The 21,856-nt window shown below is 47.3% G+C and overlaps 1 protein-coding gene across 15 annotated transcripts in view; it reads right to left on the bottom strand.

Annotated features, from left to right (window-relative positions):
- Positions 1–780: 780 nt before the first annotated feature.
- Positions 781–21,856, bottom strand: part of Gas7 (growth arrest specific 7) — a 234,159-nt gene continuing 213,083 nt past the window's right edge. For all 15 annotated transcript variants that reach the window (XM_047543646.1, XM_047543645.1, XM_047543659.1 and 12 more), the window contains 6 exons: positions 20,608–20,686; positions 14,785–14,913; positions 13,693–13,816; positions 9,272–9,351; positions 7,833–7,931; positions 781–7,148 (listed from right to left, as the gene is read on the bottom strand). In XM_047543646.1, coding sequence (XP_047399602.1) covers positions 7,035–7,148; positions 7,833–7,931; positions 9,272–9,351; positions 13,693–13,816; positions 14,785–14,913; positions 20,608–20,686 — 625 coding nt within the window. In that variant the 3' untranslated portion in view covers positions 781–7,034. The remainder of the gene's footprint in view (positions 7,149–7,832; positions 7,932–9,271; positions 9,352–13,692; positions 13,817–14,784; positions 14,914–20,607; positions 20,687–21,856) is intronic.

Raw genomic sequence — 21,856 nt, 5'->3', positions numbered from 1 at the left:
TGCACCAGCCATGCTGGCCACAAACATTTCTCCTGGCTATTCCCTCTGCCTGGAAAGTTCTTCCTCCAACAACCTGCCAGGCTCTCTCCTGGGTCTCCCCACCTTGTATCAAATGCCACCTTCTCAACGACCCTCCTGATTTCATACTGCAATCTACCCACCTTCACCCTGTCCTGTTCCTTTTTCCAGCACATTTAATATCTTCTGCCCCCACATCATGATGCAGCTATCAGGTCCCTGGGTTCTGTCTGTCACTCTCTACTAGTGTAAGCTGCATGAGGGCAGGGCTCATATGTGCTCCCAGAGCCCAGAGCAGAGTCTGGCATATAGTAGATGCTCACTGACTATTGAATGAACAAATGAATGAATGGAGAAGTAAAGAAATAAGAGCCAGCAGCTCCAGAGGCAGAAGGGAGGCAAAGGGCTGGAACCCACAGACAGGAAGTCACAGGGAATGGAGCTGGAGCTGGCAGTGTAGTATCCATCTGGGCATCAACATCCAGGTGCCCCTCATTCACCTGCTAGGTCATCAGGAGAAAAATAATCACCAACCCCGAGAGCCCCAGATGAGTGCTGAGGCCAGGCACACAGAGGAGTATGGCAGCCCTGGAGGAAGAAGGGTCACCCTGGCGGACTGTCTCTGGACAGTTTATTTCACATGGGAGAATCTAAGCATCTCAAGTGCACACCCAGAACTAAAGGGTGAAGAATGAGATAGCCTTGAACTTCCTGAAAACGCTTTATGATAATGCAGGACAATTACATATAGCAAACACATTAAAAATTTAAACTCTTTAAACATTTAATTCTTCAGCTTTAATACACACGAATGCTATTAGGGGGTGGGGAGGGGCTGGAGAGGGGCGGGTTACAGCCTCCATCGGGATCAGAGTGTCAACAGTGTTACTTATAAATTATATTACATCAATTTTATTTACTGATCTAGGCAGCCAGAGGATGGAAGGATATACAATGTGAAGTAAACACATTCATACCGGGAGTAAGGGGGGCTGGCAGGAGACACAGCTTTTTAACATCAAAAAATGTATAAAGTATTTAGCAAAAGTTACAGAAAACAGACCAAACAAGCAAGTTTATTTCGTTAGAAAATTCCGCTTTCATAGGGTTTGCTGATGTGCTTGTGTCTGTGAAGGGGACGCCTCCAGTCATCTCCTTCCTGAGGGAGGGGAAAGAGTTGCAAATTTGGGGGCCATCTCCCAGGATGGCTGGAGACCCTTGGAATGTCTATCCCTGGGTCCACATGGCTGCCTGGGAGCCGCCACTCCATAGCGCCCGTCTGCAGAGGGAGACGCAGGGAGGGAAGCGCCCCATTGACAAATGAGTGGAGGTCCCGATGGATGTGCGTGAACAGGCTGCAGCATAAAGGAAGTGGCAGGGCAGGGCAAGTCCCTGCTCTTCCTTTAGTACTGCAGGTTTTCCCTCTCTGTCCCCATGTCACATTGTCCCCATGTCAGAGCCCAGGACCTGACCATTTACCTTCCACTGTTGCAATCCCATGAGAAGTTCTCCTCAAAACATACAGGACGAATGTACTCATGTCCCCGAGCACCACCGAGAGTCCAGAGGTCATCGCTCCCACCCTAAGACACTGCCCAGTCCACCTCCCGCCACAGCCATGTCCAGCCACCAGTTGGGGAAATGGAGCATTGGTCTTTGTCCTCTCTTAAGCCCAACTTGACCTTGAGGAAAGCCACAAAAGAAACATTGTTCTTGTGGGGGAGATATGGAGAGCCCTTCCAGGCAGAATTCAACCCTGGAGAGTCCCAGCAGCCTTGGCTCCCTCCTTGGGACCCTGTGAGTTCTGGCTTCCCAGTCCTGACCTTCATCTGACCTGAATCCAACACTGTCCCCAATTCAGATGGAGGGGTTCCCAGTTGCCTTCCGGGGCTCACCTTTCATTGAGCAGCCCATGATCAAGACCTTGCTTAGAGGTGTGGCCACCAACAGCCTGGCCTTGGCCGGGCTTGATCCTATCTCTGCCACCACTGTTGGGACAAAGGCATAGGGCAGACTCAGTATGACTGAGAGTTGGGCAAGACTTCAGCAAGAGCAAGGAATTGACAGAAGTGGCTCTGTCTTCACGCCTGTCTTGGCTCCTAGGGGCAGACCCAAAAGGTAGCACTTAATAATTTCTTTGGTGGGGGTGGTTTTAGGAGGAACCACTTCATTCTTAGCTTAGCTCCACTGGAGACTAAACGGAGAAGTGCTCCTTTTGAGGAATTCAGGCAGTTCTATGCACAACCGTGCAGGTGACACTCAGATTAGGCATGACCTTGTTTACAGGGTATGAAATAAGAAACAAAAAGGGAAGGAGAGAGGACACCATAGCTGGAGGCCTGAGAGATCATCTAGAACACGTACTTTCACTGGCAGGTGGAACAACAGATCCAGGGAAAGGTCACGATACACCCTAGAGTCAGTACCAGCCCTTCAGCCCTGTTCTTTCCATTTGCCTTTCAAGACCCCAATGTCCAATAAATAGAGAGACCCAGGAACTGAAGTGAGGATCCCAGAGGGAGTACATATTCAACTGAGATGCAAGCTTCATGTTGCAGCAGAGGCCAGAGGCGACTCTGACCCTGCCTGCCACTTCCCCTCTGACTCCTGGCTGCTTCTTACATGGCAAAACCCTAATATGAACTAAAAAGGTCAGTGTGTACTTCTGGGTACTTCTGGGTACCCCTGGCATTGGAGGAGCCTTGGGAGCCCTCGGAAGCAGTGATGCAAACAAGGTGAAGCTCTGGGGCCATGAACTTCCACGGCAAATGACCCATTTGAAGAGTAAAGCAGCAGTGTGGTACACCCGGGCAGGGGAAACTACTTGGCAAAGAAAATGGACACTGGCTACTGACAGACACACACCATGGGCAATTCAAAACCTACCTCCATGTGATCCCACTCCTATGACTTTCTGAAAAAGGGTTGTTGGGTCAGAGGGTGGGAGGAAGGAACAGACCACAATGAGATATGCAGGACTTCCTGGAGTGATATTATGATACTGATATTGGTTACAAGTCCATTATTTGGTCCAAATTCTCAGAACAGTATACTTTAAAAAGGTGAATTTTGCTGTCAATTATACCTCAATTTTCTTGGAAAAAGGAGGTGGAAGCGAGCTTTGGTGGGGGTGGGAAGAACTATGGGAATTAGGTGGTAGCCCAGCTCAGCCAGCTGGCTGCTGATCTATTCCTCGCTGAACACATGAAGTGCTTTCCCCTACCTACATAATAATAACAAGCAGGTCTTTCAACTCCTGCTAAAACTCTCCTTGCCAAGGCTACTTCATAGCTGGAAATAAAATTACCTGAACAAGCCAAGGTCTTTGACAACCTTTTAATTTTATGGCTTATATTTCCAAGAAGGGACTTTGGCTCAGCCAAGTTATGCACCCATCCACTAATCTAGTAATTGACTGTTTTTTTTTCAAAGGGAATAGAAATGAACCCCTGGCCATAAATTTGTACAGTGTCTGCCGGCCTCGGTCATTAATCAGCCCTGACAAATGATTGAGAGGAGGCCCAGGGTAGTTCATCCAGAGAGGCTGGGGCCGCCCTCCACATGGTCCAAATAGCCAATGCATTGCAGAGCTGCTCAAAAGCACTAGAAAAAAATGAAGGGTAAGAAGTGGCTCTTGTTGGAGGTTGTCATGGCAACTGATTCACTTTGAATACCATTCATCTTAGAAATAATTTTTTCTTTTAAATCAGGATTTCACTGAGCAAACTTAAGTACATCAGTCTCCCGGTAGTGGTGGGGCTGATCTGTTCTCAGAAACCCACCCCAAATAAACCAGCCAAATCCTCTCACAACCTAAGTACCAAGACTTACACAAAAGACCACAGGGGATGTGGCCCAATGGCAGAGCTCTTAAGCAGCATGTGTGAGGCCCTGGGTGCTGATTCCCACCACCACAAAACAAAGATGACAACCCAGAATAGTGTGCTTGTTACTCCAAATGAACTTTTAGATTTTTTAGACTTCATCTTGATTCTGATTTTACTCACAGTGCAGGGGAAGGGTCCCTTATTAATAGGGAAAGTGGGCCTGGACTCTTGACTCCAGCTCTGCTCCTGATTCTCTTGTTGACTCTTGGTGTACTCTAGTTATCCTTGGCCTTCACTTTTCCTATTTGCAGAGCAATGAGTTATTAAAAACCAATAAAAGAGCCGGGTGTCGTGGTGTGAGCCTGTAATCCCAGTGGCTCGGGAGGCTGACACAGGAGGATCATGAGGTCAGAGCCAGCCTCAGCAAAAGGTGCTAAACAATTTGGTGACACCTTGTATCTAAATAAAATACAAAATAGGGGTGGGGATGTGACTCAGTGGTCCAGTGTCCCTGAGTGTAATCCCCGGTACACATGCACATCAAAAACAAAACAAAACAAAAACCAATAAAAGACATTTCTGCAGTTGGAGTTGGAAATGGGCTGAGAGTCTGGTGACCAGGTGATCAAAATGGTGTTGCTGTTCACCTTCCACCCACTATGTAAATACCTCATGGCAGTAGTTTATCATTAAAGAATCTCAGGGGGTAGATTTGGCTCAAGGGTGCAATGTTTTTCCTCTCCAGATAGGTCTAAACATCCGCCTGTCCACACAGAGGGCAGAGGAGGTAAGGATCCACCTTTCATGCAATTAGTTTCATTCCTCAGCACAATGTTGGGATTGCTCTAAGCATTTGCTGAAAAAGGAATGAATGAATGTCAGCACAAGACTGTACCTCTGCAAACTTAAATTCTACAGAGTACTTCTATGTGAATGTCAAAGTTACTAAAGGCCCAGGCCCCTAGGGAAAAGATAACTCTACACAAAACAGACTCATGGGCTTCCCTGATGACAGCTGCATCAGATTAGATCTCAGCACACTGCTTGGCCCTTACTGAATGCTTGATGAACAAACAATGGAGAGAATAGGTGTATGTGAAGAGGTTAAAGAGGAGGTGAGGGAACAAGGGGTAAGGATGACTTCAGAAAATGGACTGGTCCAGACTTGGTTAATTTGGATTATACTGGAAGAGTAAGAGGTCATTACGTACCAGGGAGAGGACTCCGGGACCCTCAAATGAGAAAGGATATGAAGACAAAGTCAATGAACCAAACTATACTCAAAATTATGTTAACTACATGGCATTGGCTTTGATGTTTGAAAATCATCTATAGATTACTAAGCCACAAAGCGATTACCACTAGCACCCATTTTTAGATAAAGAAGCCAAGAACTATCCTAAAATTGGTAGCTGGTGTCATGGTCCAAGCCCAATCTGAAAGGAGTAGTTCTTCATCCATTCGAGGACAGATCCCACCAGATCTCGCCCTTCACATTGGCTTTTGTGCTTAGGATGTTTCAGTAAGAAAAGTGACAAGATCTGGTTTGCTTTAGTATATTGGACATCTTTCTAATATAAACTATGAGAAAGCAATTCCAATTTAATGGAAGAGATGCCAAGAGATTCAACATTAATGTTATCCACTATTAGCATGTAACACTGAGGGAAAGATCAGTGAATCGTGCTCATAGAATTCTGCCCCCATGGGAGATGGAAGGGTCAATCCAAAGCCACTGATGGAAAGATGAAGAAAGATGGACCCTCAGAGCATGAGTTTCTGGCTAGAATTTCTTCCTTGCTCACTATGTCAATTTCTTCTCCCAGTCCCTTCAGGCTGATTCTCTAGGTTAACGTGGTGATCATGTTTGCTGTAGTAGAGGAAGGAAGTGATGGGCTGAACCCAGGGCAGTGTTGAAAATCTTCCCGAATCAGACTTGGCCCAGGCTTCTCCAGGGAAGATGGATAGAGGAAAAGGAGGTGCTGGCACCAAGGGAGGGCTTAGCATAGGGCTCTGGAAAATTCAGAGTAGCTGGAGGCCCAGGTGGCGGGACACACCTGGATAGCAAAGAACTCCTATGGCCATGAAAGTCTGCAGTGCCCATACAAGGGACAGCAGTCCAAACCCCATCATGCATAAGCAGATGGAGCCATATGCGGAATGACAAAGGGACTTGCCCTAATCTGTCTCTCATATGGGACTGACCCAGCCCCATTAAGCCCATGGTGGGCAGCCCAGGAGTGTGGTGGTCAGGGTAGCCCAGTGTTGGACAGGGCGCCATGGCAGACAGACCCCGTCTGGTTTCTGAGGTGAGCTGGTATCTCCATTCCTCAAAGCCTTTGGACATGCACAGAACTGAAGGAGGCCTTGCTGGCTGAGAACTTTGGAAAGCTCCCTCTAGTGAGACTGCGCAGGGGTGGCAGGGTGGGGACTACCTTGAGAAAGCAGCTGAGGAATGGATGGATTGGGATTTCCAGAGACTCAGAGACAATGCCTGGTCTGACAGGAACCATGATTCAATGCTCCGACTTGGGGTTAATTTGCCGAATGAGGTAGTTCCATCCTGACCTCTCTAGGCAGGGTTGGTCTGGGAAGACAGAAAACAGGCCTTCCCAAGACTCATGGGGATGAAAAGTGGCCAAGAAAAGCTAGATTTGGGCTCCCAGAATACAATGAGGAAAATAGAGGGCTGTGAAGGACTCTAGGTGCAGGCTGAGCTGATGGAGCCTTCTGTTCATGAGTCTGATCCTGACATTGGCTTGGAGGCAGAGGTGACCCTCCCCTGATCTTCTGAAGCCCCTAAGGAGATAAAGGGACCAGTTGGAGGATCGGCCTTCGGGCACCCAAGGGCACAAGTGTGTGACGGCCACCCCTATGGAACTCAGCAGGGACCACAAAGTTCCAGCCTCAGTTTGTTCTCAGAGCAACAAGCATGGCATGGGGTTTGGGGGCTTCAGTCTTGGAGACAAGGGCAGGGTTGCAGGTCTGTCTTCTTGGCCTGGGAATATTTGGGATCCCCCAGCTGGGCCATCCAGATCACCCTTCTGGAATCGCCAGCTCTCTCCTCTCTCCTCAGTGGACAGGAGAGTGGGTGGGAGGGCAGCTTCACCCAGCAGGAGACACCATCTCCTCTCCATGGGACACCCAGCCCCTCTCCTGGGCAGGACCCCTGGGGCCACACAGGCGTGTCTAGATCTCCATGTCCACAGGGCGAATGTTGCCCGTTTTGTGCTCTCTGACCCACAGCTCTCTGTCTTTGGCCGGGTCCACTTTTCGAAGCAGTTGGTCCACAGGCTCAACTGTCTGCAAGGGACAGAGAAGAGGGGATACTGTCAAAGGTGGGGGCCAAGTTGGGGATGTTTCCTCTGCACAATGTTGCTCTTGCCCAAGCTCTGTTCAGAGTAGTCTCTTTAGAATGTTCTAGGGCCCCACTGGAAACCTATCTGAGGGTCGAAACGTGCAGAGGGTTATGGGAGCTGGAACCTGGAACTGGTCCTGACTGTGCATACTGCAGAGCCCAGGCCAACTGAGAGGGCAGGATGCCCCAAGGTTTAGTGGCCTGTGAACTTCTCCTCCATGTGCCTCCACACCAACCACCAGAACACAGAACAAAAGCAACTTTAGCTTTAGGTACTTTAAATATTTCTAAATTGTATTTTCGTATCATTTTGTTTAAGAAATTTACCCAGGGAGGCAATGATGTCTTTAGCTATTTTAAATATGGTGAGCTTCCCTCTCTTCAGGTATAGCTCACTGGACTATATTTCATGTGTCCGGGATGGATCACACGGACATCTAGGAATCCTGTTAAGTCCTTCCCGAGATGTCACTCAGAAGTAGGTGCACCTGCCCACTGCCTGCTTCAGATATGATTCATTTGCAGTGGTCACTTAACCTGCCATGGCATACAGTCAGGTGGTTCTCTCCTGGCCCCTTGTCCTGTAGGGGTCCCGTTGGTTTCTGACCCAGGCAGGGTGGGGAACTCACGCTTTGGTTGAACATGTCCGTCTCGTGCCGCAGCTGTGTGTACTGGCACAAATGTTGCCGGATCATCTCCACCCTCTCCACTTCCAGCCGCTCCAGCTCCTGCAGAAGAAATAAAGACCAGAGACCTCTGAGAATATCCCATAACTTCAGAACCTTCCCACCAAGCAGGTCCCCCATCACCATATACTCAACCCACAAGACCCCAACCCCATTTGACCTTCCAGGCTGCAATAAAGACCATGCCATCTGTAGGGTGAAGGTGAAGGTTAAGAGACCAGCTACTAGTTTACCTGAAAGCCTGCTTTGCCCAGCAAGGTGCAGAAAGCTTTACATACAATACGTCAATTGTCCTCACTAGAATTTTAAGAGAGTCTGTGAGATTTCTGAGCAGGGGAACTAACACCTAGAGAGGGACTGTCACTTGCTCCAGGTGACACAGAACAATGGGATTTAAACCAATCATGATTCTGCAAACCCAGTCCCAGGGTGCTAGGGTAGCACCCTGATGGGGCAGAACAGAGACAAGGTGGAGGGGCAGGAATGGAGTGACCATTATCAAAGGCAAGAGTGGAAAGCCTTGTCCTTTAGTGTCTAGATGGTTCTGTGTCTGTGGAATTGAGGGGATCAGGCTGTTACTCTGTCCATAACTAGGTCACTGCTCAGGTGATTAATCGGGAAGGGGGATAAAGCAGGCGACTTAATTAGGAGATTAACAAGGGGGGAAAACAGGTCACTGGTGGAGGCCTTTAATCCGCCCTGGTGGGTCGACACCTGGGGAAGCCAGCCGGTCAGGGCTGTAGGAGGGACGGAGGGCAGATGGCTTCAGGCAGTAGATGAATGGATGAGTGGCTGGTGTGGTGTCTCTTTTCCCCACTGGCCACAGTACCAGCCACACTTCACTGTCTCACTCCAGCAGGTCCTGACCAACATGGAGATGCTGCCCCTTCACAAGAAATACTCAGGACAGACCACGGGGTCTGCTACGCTGCCTTGGTCAGAGCTGCCACCCATTCCCCACACCGCCCCTCCCTGTACGGGTCCCCCTACCACACCTGTTCACATGCCTTCTAAGGATCACCTGTGAGGGACCTGCAACTCTCCGGTGGGAGAGGGGGGATCGACTCTCTTTCTACTACTTGGTTGTTCATCCTAAAGGGGTGGCTCTCTGCTCAGGGGAATTTCTGGTTGATCCCAGTCCAAGGAGGATACAGTACCACCCAGACTTTGCCTGAGTTCACACAGCAGGAGATGCTAGAGCAGGGATCTGAACGCACAGGCAGGTCCAGATGGAATTATTGACCCCAACACTGGAACAGATCCAGTGACCACCTCTCAGGTCACCTCCACTCCATTCCTACCCTGTGCCTCCCACCATGCACCCAGGGCTCCCGTGGGCCAGCCCCTGTTACCGGCATGCTCATGTGTCTCTGAGCACCTACCAAAGTGGTGGTCACCATCTCTTCAAACCACTTGGACTGGGCCTGGTTGTAGAGGTCCACACAGCGCATGAGGTCATCACCTGGAAAAGCCAATGGTCACTGTCACGCTCTGTCTGTCACACCCTATCCCACCATGATGCCCTGCCCTTCCCCCCTGTGCCCACACGCAGGCCCTCTCTGCTCCCTGTGATCATGGCCATTGAGAAGTTGGGGGAAGGGGTCATTAGAAGAGAAAAGCAGAGTATAAGAGGGAAAGGGGGAACACAGCATCTCAGGAGGGACTAGTATCAGAGCATCCACCTGAACTCCACAGCACACACCAAGAACTCAGGGTGGGTTTCTCATTAAAGTGTGTCTGCAGGGAGACCATTCCTAGTCCCTGAGCCAACCACAAGCCTAAAACATGCTTCCTGCTCTAAAGATTGCAGTGTGTTTTCATACTGGAGAATTTTGATTAGTTAAAACACAAGAAACAAACAAACTTAGTACTAATTAAAGGAAAGAGGTTTCCAGGCCATGTCTCTTTGGGTGCACGTTTGTGTGCAACAGGGAATCATTCTGAATCACAAAAATAATATGCTCCATGGTTTATGGCTCACTCACTGTGCAAAAATATGCACTTGGGCTGGGTGTGTAGTTCAATGGCAGAGTACTTGCCTAGCATGTCTAAGGCTCTGGGTTTGATCCCCAGCACTGCAAAAAGCAAAACAAAACAAAAACACAAAAAACAAAACATGCATTACAATGCTACACACAAACTTCAGGAGAATAGGTACCTGGGGAGACAGCCTGAGCTGTAGGGAATGAGCTCCTCCTATAGCATTTTCTTTCATAACAGAGAGATCTGAACAAATATAACTATTAAATCTTGATGGCTAGCGTACCATGTTCTGTAATCATTTGCATGTTTGAAACATTTGTAACTAGAATAAGAGCAAACTATGAAGTAACTGCAAACATCACTAAGTGTACTAGCGCCCTGGCACCTTGCTATGCAAAACATAGTTCACGGACCAGCAGCTTTGGCAACCCTCTCCCCCGGGAGTTGGCAAGAAATGCAGAAACCCAGGAGGTGCCCAAGACCAACTGGGCCAGAAACTGCATTTTCAGCAGATCCTGCAGCAATGCTTGCACAAATTATAGTTGGAGGGGCAACTGCTTTCGCACACAGCTTTGTCGATATGCAGTTTCCTAATCATCGCAGGACTGGAAATTGGACCCTTCTGAACAGCGCCAGAAGATGGATTCGGGAACTGGAATGCTCTGCTGTCAGTCTAGCTCTGCTATGTGTTAGCTGTGTGACCCTGGACATGTCAACTAACCTGCCTGTGCCTCAGTGTCTTCATTTATAAAATGGGTATATTAGTTGTACCTTCATAGAGTTGCTGCAAAGATTAACTATGCTAATATATGTAAAATACTGAGAATGGAGATTTGCAAAGATAGCAAAGTATTAATAGGAGCTAATGGTGGAAACGATGGCGATGATGAATTCAGATTTAGCCTCCTTGAGGATCTAGATGGCCTTCCCTCCAGCGGCCTCAAAAAAGATGAGGGAGAGAAGGAAAGGGAGCTGAAGGAAAGGAATGGCAGCAATTTCTGAGCAGCAGGCAGTCTGGAAAACCAGCAAGGAGCAGAGCCTTTGGAATAAGGGGAAGGCTGAACTCTGACGTAGCAATGCCACCACGGTGGTGCTCCCAGCTCATGCTCGCTCCCATTAGTTTTCTCATTCACAAAATGCCTCCTTACAGAGGCTAATAAGGTTAAGAAACAATGTCTTCAAGCATGCAGCCTGGGGCCCCACACAGTAAGTAGTCAATAAAGGTTGTATTCTCTCTCCTTTTGCCGTGCTGGGGATCAAACACAGGGCGCAAGCCCTTTATCACTGAGCTCCCTCCCTCCCTTCCCCAGTAGGTCTAAGGATTAATTATTATTATTTTTATTTATTTTTTTGCAGTGCTGGGGATCGAACCCAGGGCCTTGTGCTTGCAAGGCAAGCACTCTACCGACTGAGTTATCTCCCCAGCCCAGGATTAATTATTTTTGCCACAAAATAATTCCAAGCTATAGGACTTAGAGTCTGTATCATGGGGCTCAGTGGTAGAGCGCTTGCCTAGCATGTGTGAGACACTGAATTAGAATCTCAGCACCACATACAAATAAATAAATAAAGATCTATCAACATCTAAAAAAAAACTGAGTCTGTATCATCTGTATCATTGATGATAATGCAATGAAACTAGGGGAAAAAAAATCAAGAACAGGGTAACAAAGCCCTTGCTCTTGAAAATATATTTTCTTTGAGACAACTCTTGGCTCAAAGATGAAATCAAACCCCCAATAGTAAAATGTCTTGAGAAGAAATGAAGATGGAAATGAGAAGCGTGGGGTGTGGTAATAGGACCTGGGCAGAGGAAAAAGAAATGTCTGGCAGGCTGAATACTTCACTGTTACAAACAAAAACAAAAATAAATACCTAAACACCCTTTCTCAAATGAGAACAAGAAAGCTGGGTCAATAAAGAAAAATCGTGGGAAGATCTAAGCTGATCCCCCCAAAACTTACATGCCACAGGGAAAAGATGCGATATACAAAAATAGCAAGAAAAGCTAGGTAAACAAGCTTACAAAAATGATAATAAAAGAAAAATGGAACCTAGGTAAAATATTTGCAATTGAAAGGGTTAAGCTCCATATAAAGAATCCTTGGGCTGGGGATATAGCTCAGCTGGTAGGGTGCTTGCCTTGCAAGCACAAGGCCCTGAGTTCAATCCCCAGTATAAAAAAAAAAAAGAATTCTTATCAGTCAGTAAGAACAAGACCAGTCACTCAAAAAGAAAATGGGGGGAGGAGACAAGTTAATCTATTCACATAAAAGTAAGCCAGGAATAATTTATATTTTTAAATGCTCAATCCTGATCAGAGAAAAGCAAATAAACAAAACATTATTTTTCACCAGCACACCAATGATTTCAAAGCTTAATAGCACACAACACTCTATGGTTTAGGGAACAGGTACTCATAGATGCTTGTCAGTGGATACCTCCTCTGGACACCAATTTGGAAATATCCATCAAAATGAAGAAAATCCTTTTGGCTTAGCATCAATATTCTCTCTTTATGCAGATCTGGTCTTGCACATACACAAAGTTACAGTTCTGATAAGAAGGCATTACTGGCCTTGGCAAACACTCTGTAACAATCTAAATGTCCTAAAAATCAATTAGGGGAATGATGAAATCAATTTGGATACAATCATATGGTCAGACATTGGGCAATTATTTAAAAATCTGATATGCATAGATGGATGCATAAATAGATTTAGAGGAAATGAAATGGACCATTTCTAAGATGTATTAAGTTCAGAATACAGAGTATAATATAATCCAATTAACATACATTTAAATATTTAAAAAGTAAAAGCATTCTAAAGTATTAACAGGGATTATTTTTGGCAAATAATATTTTATACTTTCGTATGCTGATTACTTTTGCCATGTACTGTTTTGCAATATATTTTTATTTTTAGATAATTTAATAAATTAATTTATGTATATCTTTTTCCTCTGGGCTCTACTCCCAATAAATATATTAGAAATTTATAATACTGCTCTGGATATAGTAATTTATTGTGATGCATTATATAAAATGTATACATTAAATATTATGTTTACACCAAATTAGTTTTGGTTGACTTATTTCTGCCCCAATTTCTTATATTATAAAATGGCTGGAAGGTGGTTGCTTCATTTCATAATGAAATCAGTTATAACAGTTTCACCAGAAGTTGAGATGAAAGAAACCTAAAGATCTTTCAGGTCATAATTCCACAGCATACAGGCTAATCCCACAGGCAATATGCATTGCTTTTGCACGTTGTGAAAACTGATTTCTTTTAGAAACAGTTATGGATGAAATTTTCTAAGCAGCCCTTCCTCCGTGTGTATTGGCTAACCTTTACCACTAGGTGGCAGCAGAAACCAGCACACTGAGGGAAGGGGCTTGACTGAAATCTGGTGGTTATTTAAACAAAATGCCGGCCTCTCTTCTTGGGACAGGAGCCTACTCCCTTATCTCGACCTTCAGAGTAGCACTCCTGGGAGATGGGGCAGAGTTTGGATGGGTAGGTAGAGGTTTGAACTTCTGTGGGCTTTAAGCAGGGATGGGGCCCTGAGTTCCTGGCACAAGGAAGAATTTATCTACTTCCTGGTCAGAAATGCAGAGCTTAGGTCAGAAAAAGCCATTGCTGGGGAGACCGTGAGTCATCCAGCCCCCCACCATGACCTGGGAACAGCCTGGCCTGCTTCCCCTCTACATCCCAGGTTTCTTCTTTTGAGATCTCTGGATGCTAGGCAGAGGTGATGGGCACCCCACTTGTGTGTGCGAGTGTGACCAGGCCAGGTGGGTGGCCCAGGGGCTCACCAGCCTGTGTGGACTTCCTCCGTGCCTTCTTGATGTCCTCCTCCGTCTTGTTGCTCAGCTTGATCTCCAGCTGCTGGGTCTTCATCTCCAGGTCTCTCTGCCGCTCTGTGAGGGCTTTCCGGGCCTGGGGTCCAACGACATCACACCGAGAAGCTGTTAGAAAGCCTGCAGCCTGGGGTGGCCTCAGGGCCATGCGGCCCAGCCTCCCTTTTCTTGGCTCAAGTCCTTCCTCCTTTCTGTTTGCATGGATGATGGCACAGTGGCTGTGCGGGGCCGGGCAGTGGCAGTGGCGCTGCCCAGCTCGCTGGTGAAGAGCAGAGCCTGCAGCCCCGCTCCCCTCGCTCCTGTGGTCCAGCTGCATCTGCGCTTGACTGAAATCAGTCCCTCAGACCATGGCTTCATTGGTGCAGGTACCTGCTCTGAGGATCCAGTTCTAAAATTACCACCTCAGGAAGGGACCACAAAGTCATCTGAGTCACCTCCAGAAGTGAGTGGCAGGCTGGTGGCACCAGGCACGGCATTCCAGAGCCTCGAGCCTCTTACTCCCCTCATCGCACCTGCCTGTCCTCCTGGGTCCTCCTGGTGGCTCACTCCTGGCCCCTACTAGCAGCTCCAGCCCTTCAGTGGAGACAGCTGGGTGGGTCTTGGGTGCCTGTGGAGATGCAGGCCTCCTGCTCTCTAGAGCACCAGGCTTACTCCCGAGGAGAGTGGCCCTTCCCTCCGGGGCTGCCACCAGCAGCTCCGCACAAGGTAAGACTAACTGCAGGAAGATGAGCTACGGGGCTCTGGAAGTGGGTGATTAATCAGGAGAAAATCTGCAGGAGGGATCCAGACATGGGGACCACACACAGCAGCAGGGCAGGCTTGGTGTCCCATTGGCCCTTGCAGTGGTCACCATGGGGAAGTGTCTCCTACCTGCCCCCTGGAAGGGTGGGGTTCTCGGGTGGGGCATGAGGCTTGGATTCCCCCTCCCCCTCATGTGGGGACCAAAGGTCCCTGTTGTGGCACCCAGAGTCAGCTGCTTTCCTGGCCCACCCTATTCCAGCAGCTCCCACCTTCCCCCACTCCCACCCCAGTGTCCTGGCCTCTCACCTTCTCCACCGATGCATAGCGGCTGGCGAGTTGCTTGCGGAGGTCAGCAATATGGTGGTCACACTTTTTCATGTCTTTCTTGAAGTTCTCACGAAAGTTCATTAGGGGCTTCTCTACCTCGCTGTGAAGCTGTGGAGGAGAATAGAGAGGACACTCAGGACCCAGGGCATTTGCTGCAGTTGGTGGGGACCATTCCTTCTCTTTCCCTAGCAGGTGAAAATGGGGACTGGAAGGCTAGAGATGAGTGGCCGGCATACCAGGTCTGTTTACAAAAACCACCTGAGCTCCCAGGCCCAGTATCTGTAACTATGAATGGGTCACAGGAGTCTTCTGACTCCCCCATCAGCGAACTCCTAACTCCTCCAAGCTTCCACATCTTCTTTAGTTTTTAAACATTTTCATTAGGCTGGGCGTGGTGGCACATGCCTGTAATCCCAGCAGCTCGGGAGGCTGAGGCAGGAGGATCAGGAGCTCAAAGCCAGCCTCAGCAAAAGTGAGACACTAAGCAACTCAGTGAGATCCTGTCTCTAAATAAAATACAAAATAGGGCTGAGGATGTGTCTCACTGGTCGAGTACCCAAGTTCAATTTCCAGTACCCCCCCAAAAAAATGTCATTAAAAGTTATTTTTTATTGTGTATATTTATGGTGCACAACATTTGAAATAAGTCATAGGTATTTAAGTTGGGCATCACTTAAGGACTGGGGTGGATTCTGAGATGTGTTATTAGATTCTGTTGTCCTTCCAACATCACAGAGTGTACTTAAACTAAGATGGCAATGACATTGTTAGGCAATAACTTCTGGGACACCATCATACATAGGGTTCATTATAGATGGAAACTTCCTGACTGGAAGCAGACACTGATGTGGCTTAACGAAGCTAATTAACACACACTGTCTCCCAGGCTTACTGTGTGCCACAGCCTTTTGTACAGCTTTGCTTGGGTGTCCCTTTCTCTTCCTTTCCAAACTGGGAGCTTTCTGGGGACGGAAACCCTGTCACCCATCTGTGTCCCCAAGCAGTTAGCACAGTGACTGCTATGCAGTTCAATAAATAAGTGTAAGAGGGTGCTGTTTAATTAGGCCGTCTCAGATCATTTCTATTCATTGAACACCTGCTGTGCGCCACGTGCCTGGAATACAAAGGTGACCTGGACAAGGTCCAAACCTTGAGGAATTCTCAGCAGGAGCTGCTGAAGGTCTGCTGGCAATTCACAAGGGCGACTGTTCTGAGCTGCGTCCCCAGGGCTTTTTCCCAAATCACAGGGCTGGAAAAGGACCAGGCACCCTTCCCATTCCTAACCAAGGGAATCACCTTCTGCTTTGCAATGACTTGGGTAAGCATCAAGTTTTTAAGCTTTTTTTTTTTTTTCTCTCTTTAATTCCTTCCCTCCTTCACATACCACCCCATCCTTTTTGAGAATATTTTCACAGAACATTTGCCATAGTTCGGTTGTGAGCATGACATTTAAAAGAAAACAGATCAAGGTGGCCCTGCCCTGGTAGAGGCAGGGACAGCCTAGATGGTGAGCAGAGTTTTGTTGTTGGATGACCTTCAAATTCTAACCAAGAGCTGGACATCCAGATGCCACGTTCCTCCTGATATGGGCTGTGAATGTCTCCAGTTATTTATTTTTTTTTGAGCCCCTGACACTGTCCTCATCTAGGAAAACAGCCCCATCTGGTGGCACTTTTATAAGGTGCTACAAAGCTTGAGAGCTCATGGGAACAAACAAGTTCCTTTCCCTATTGCTATGGTCTAAATATGTTCCCCACATTTCATATGCTGGAAACTTAATCCCCAAATTCACAAGTTGATGGTATCTGGAGGAGGCTTCTGGGAGGTAGTGAGGCTTAGATGAGGCCATGAGAGTGAGATCGCCAAGAAGCCTGGTGGCTTTATGAGGACACTTCTGAGCAGACACGTTTGTTGTGTCTTGCCATGTGATGATGCTAATTCTTTAGCAACCTGTTGCTATTAGCAATGGTCTGAGCTGGGTGACAGCAGGAAAGCTCTCTGGATCTTGGGCTTCTCAGCTTCCAGAACTTTGATCTAAATAAACCTCTATTCTTCATAATTTACCCAGTCTCTGGTATTCAGTTATAGACAAAGAAAATGGATGGGGACAATCATGTACATAGATCAGCCATATGCTGAGTAGTTGTTGCTACATAACTCAGTTGCCATTGAACTGGCTGACTGGGGTCTAGGAGGGCTAACTCAAAAACTCTGGGGTCTCTTTCTGAGGACTTAGAAAACAGGTGACTGCCAGACTTTCCTGTGCCCAGGAGTGACCTAGAGGAGCTCCTCAACATTGAAGACTCATGGGTCCTAGCCCTGGGTTCGGTGGTCTGGGGAATGGCCCACAAACCATCCAGTGCATCAAAGTCTTTCCCTAAAATTTCAAAAGACAGGAAACAAAGCTATTAGTTGTCAGAAATGATTCAACTGTAGATAAGGATCCATGGATTCTCTAATTCTCTATCTATATAAAGTACTTTTTAAAGACTTTTTTTTTTCTTTAAACAAGATGGCTTGGAATCTTTTAATACTCATATTTAGCTTTTCCTGAAAGTGCGTCCCAGTGGATGCATGGGCTGGCCTGTCCTACACAATGGTGAGGTCATTGGAGCAGATTGCTGCCCTTTCTGAAGCTCGGCTGTCTTTGCTGCTTCTTTTTACCTCTACATCCAAAGAGAATAAGAGAAATTCTAAGAAGGAAGCAATTTCAGCCTAGGGTTTTTCAAATGATGGGTGGCTAAGAGCTGTGAAATCAATTTACTGGTCAGACTTGGATAGAAAATATCTGAGTGCATTTTAGGTAGGAGGGTTAAGTCCTGTGAAACATTCATCTTGGCCACATACATGTGTGGCTGAGTGGATAGGGGAGTGGGTACATGCATGTGGATCTGTGTGTACCAGGTGACCAGGTGAAGTGTGTTCTTGTGGGTCACAGTTGCCAATCTGATTCAAATTCTTCATTTTGTCTGGGAAGAAATGAAACCCCAGTGATGCTGAATGACTTGCCCAGCATCATAAAGCTTGTTAGTGACGCTCTGAGCTAAATTCATTATCCTGCTTCCACTGTCCCCCCAAAATCTTCTACTGAATGCAAGGCTTCTACTGCATGAGTAGATTTTCTCCCATCAGAAGGAATTTTTCTGTTCTCCCTTCTTCCACCGGAGCCAGTGGCAATGTCAATTCTTTAGCAACCTGTTGCTATTAGCAATGGTCTGAGCTGGCTGACTAGAAAAGCCGGAAAGATTGCTATAACAAAATTGCATTTTTTAAAGAGCTTTCTCCCTGACACAGACCATTCAGAGCAGAATTTCAAGATGCCTTTTCGAGCAGATGTGAAAATGGGTTTTGTGCATATGAAGTCCCTTTATCCACGGCAGACACACAAATCCTTGGAGCCCCTTTCTCTCAAGAAATTGCCATGAGACCACTAGGTTGCTACTTTGATGCCCCAAGGCCACCAACACTGATGGACAGGCTAGAAGTAGCAGAAACTTTCATGGTGAAGTCTGTTTTGTGTTTATGGGAACATTCATCATTGCTGTGGTCAGCTGAATGGTGACCTTTGTGCTGCTTCATGAACACGAACTTAAAATGTTCTGGGCATTTGGAGGGATGGTTTGCATCCTATTGGTGCTCCCAGGGAGGGCAGAGTGCTCCCCGAGGAACCCAGGGCCGTCCCCTTGCTGGATAAGAGCTCTGCCACTGAGCCACCTCCCCAGCCCCAGGGTCTTGTTCAAATGCTACCGGTAAACGTGTGCCCCAGGCAAAGGTCTGGAGATGAAGTCTTCCGCTTGCTTCCTCTGTAGTTAAGTCCACTTAGAGACCTGACCATGGGCTATGATTTCATCTGTGCTCTTCTCATTTGTGAACAGAGAGGATGTTTTACAGGTCGGTTGATAAAACCAAGAGATGGATTTTACCCAGTACCCCATGTCACTCCATACCACTGCATGGGAGGATGTACTGCCGACCATTAAACAGGGCTCACGCCAATGGAGAGTAAATGCCACCAAGAATCCTGGGCATCCAGCAGGCATGCCCTGCGGAAGCTCCCAGTCATGCTCAGTCCTGGCTCCTGGCCCTGCCCCCAAACCATGAGAGCGGCAGCCCCCCTACCCCTGCATTCATCTCCCCAGTCAATGGAGGTCTGAGGTTAAGACAGGAGAAGGGAGACCTTGGGAGTCTCACCTGCAGCTTTAAAATAACTCACTGTTTTATATACGCACAGGAAAGACACCAACTCATGGAGCTCCCTTCTCTGCCACAGCTTGAAGAGCAACCCTCCCATGAAGTGCTTGGCATAACATGGTGTGTGCTTTTATTAGCTAGGAATTTGCACACACGGCTGGGTGTCAACTGAATCTTAGGGCACTAACATCTTTCAGAAGCAAGGAGTTGCTAACAACACTGTTCTTTCTTCCCGCTGCAAGCTCCTTACAAAGCTCTTCCGGGTCTCAGTCATTTGAGTCATTCATTTTGTGTGCAGACGACCATCACGGGGTACCATGGGGAGACCTGGGCATACTGACGCGTTCCTGTCCTCCAGGAGCACACATCACTCCGGTGCCCAGGGCGGGGAATTGCAACTGTAAAGCAGGAACAGAGCTAGCAAAGTAATAGGACCAATGAGTGCTGAATGTGGTGGCTCAGGAAGGAGGCACGTCTTTGAGGAATTATGAGGAATGTTATCACAGAATGAGGCAAGTATTTAAATATGGGGGAAGGGCTCAGAGAATTTAAGCTCTCTGCTGTACTATCCCCTTGGGTGGCTGTGTGTGACTGGTGATGGTGGGATGACAGAGGGAAACCAGGGACACCAGGATGGCACCACTCTCCAGCGTCTCCCTTTAGATGGCAGACATGCTAATGGCAGCTCCTTCACTCATACACACTTTAGTGTGAATTATCTCAATGAGACAGTTATTTTCTACTTCAAAAGCAGCTGAGAGCCAGAGGACGAATATCGGAGGTATGAACCAGGGAGTGGAGAGGGCAGGGTCATTGAGAAATCTTGAAATAAACAGATCTGAAAAGATGCGCGGAGGAAGAGACTGTCGGGGGCTCCGTGCACTCTTACTTCAGAAAATATTTGTTAAACACCTACGTTGGGCTAGGTACCATTCCGATCAGTGAGAGTAGAATGAAAAGACAGAAACATCCCTGTCTTCAAAAAAGTCCTGGTGCTAGTTCTTTAGAACCAAATGAAAGGAAGGTCATTTACCCATTCTGAAATTTTACAACAAATAAAAGTAAAACAAAAAAATCTTCCTTGGTCATAGTCCAGTATTTCCAAACACCAAGAAGAGACAGAACGTATCAATCCATTCCTCTGAAAGTCTGGCAAAGAGTAACATCACTCAGGGGTTCACTTAAGAAACTGGGGGTATCCGCCCTCACCACAGAGGTACATAGAATGCCACGTGGCTCCCAAGAACAGAATGTAAAACACAACCATTATTAAAAATTAAATTATGTGAACTTATAACTAACATTATTTTTAAAACTAAGGTAGTAAAGAACAGTATTATTTCCTACTTAACACTGTACTATTTATTATCCAAGCTCCGGGTGGATGTTGCTGGTTTTTTATGCTACTTATCTGTATAAAGGAAGCATTACCTAATGATGTCCTAGTGTGCATCTCTTCCAACTCTGTATGTAGTGACTTAAGTAAGGGAGCTTGAAATTTATACCATAGGAATTGGCAAACACTACATATTGGAGGGATGGTTGCTAACCATTTATGAGAGTGCCACTATGTAAGACCAGAACAGGTCTCTGTTGCAGAGAGGAGTTTACCTTGGCGGAGAACTTGAGATGAACTTCTGCTTCATCTGCCAGGCTCTTCTTCACCTGAGCCCATGCTTCTCCCAGGGAGCTGCAACAGGTAGGACACTGTGAGACTCAGGGGACCTCTGAAAGGGCTGTACCAACCTCAGGTCTGAAGGCCCAGTCCATACTAAGGTGGAATGGTGGGTCTCAAGCCCACATCTTGGGAAGGCATGCACCATCTAAGACTTGGAATTCAAAGGAGGCAGAGGCCAGGCACAAAACATTCAGGGGGCCAGATTGAACCACCAAAGCCAAGATGAGCTAGCCTGACCTCTGCAGCTAAGAGAAAAGGCCACAGGAAGCAGTCAAGTGACTGGGGAAATATCCAGAACCCTGAGGCTTACAAGGTCTGAGGAAGGTACAAGGTGGGCTGCTGTTCCCAGTCCTTGGCTGCAGCAAGGGCCTCGATATCTGACTGATTATGGTTCCCAGTGTCTTGCTATCACCCCTTCCTGGTTTGCTGGTGAGGTGTATAAATGTTTGCTGGTAATGCAAGGAAGGTGAACAGAGTCATTTTCAGGGAGAAACCCTTCTCATATGGAAGGCACTATGCAACCCTGCTTACAGGCAACTCTCCAGCAGCTTGGCTTCCAGGAGAGGCATAGGTGAACACGGGGGGCTAGGGACATCCTAGGTACAGCCACATGCAGAAGGTTCCCTCACATCGCCAGGAGTGTGGCTCTTCTTCTGGGCTATGTATCCTACTCCTGCCTGTAGCTTACAGAGAATGGCCAAGTCCTCTAAGCGAAATCACCTCTCCACTCCAGGGAGATGCTTCGAATAGATGAAATATCTTGACATCCCTGAGACTTTCAAAGGGACATGACAGCCTTCATTATCTGGAACTCCTCAACCTCACTGACCATTCCAAATGACCCCCTGCCTCCTCGCTCCTGACCTCTTCAACCTAGCCAGTAAATCCGAGCTGAAAGTTCAGTTGACTTAATTTCATCAAAAAGTCACTTCCCCCAGAGAATTCATTAAACTTGAGTGGGAAAAGCTGATTAAAAGACAGCACACTGTGACACTTCTGGGTTCCAAGCCCAGCAGCCAGGCAGCAGCTAAAAATTACCCAATGGAGCAGAACAATCCTTCTGATCCATGGTCCAGTCTGGTGGGAGTGCTAGCTCAGGCAGGGTGAGTTGTATATGGGAAATGACACTGATTTTTATCTAGAAGTTTGGGCAGCAAAGAAAGGTCCCCTGGGGAGCCCAAC

Source organism: Sciurus carolinensis, chromosome 3 (genome assembly GCF_902686445.1).
Source record: "Sciurus carolinensis chromosome 3, mSciCar1.2, whole genome shotgun sequence".
Taxonomy (NCBI): Eukaryota; Metazoa; Chordata; class Mammalia; order Rodentia; family Sciuridae; genus Sciurus; species Sciurus carolinensis.
The sequence above is the reverse complement of the archived record's forward strand: the minus strand, read 5'-3'. Positions and strand labels throughout refer to the sequence as shown.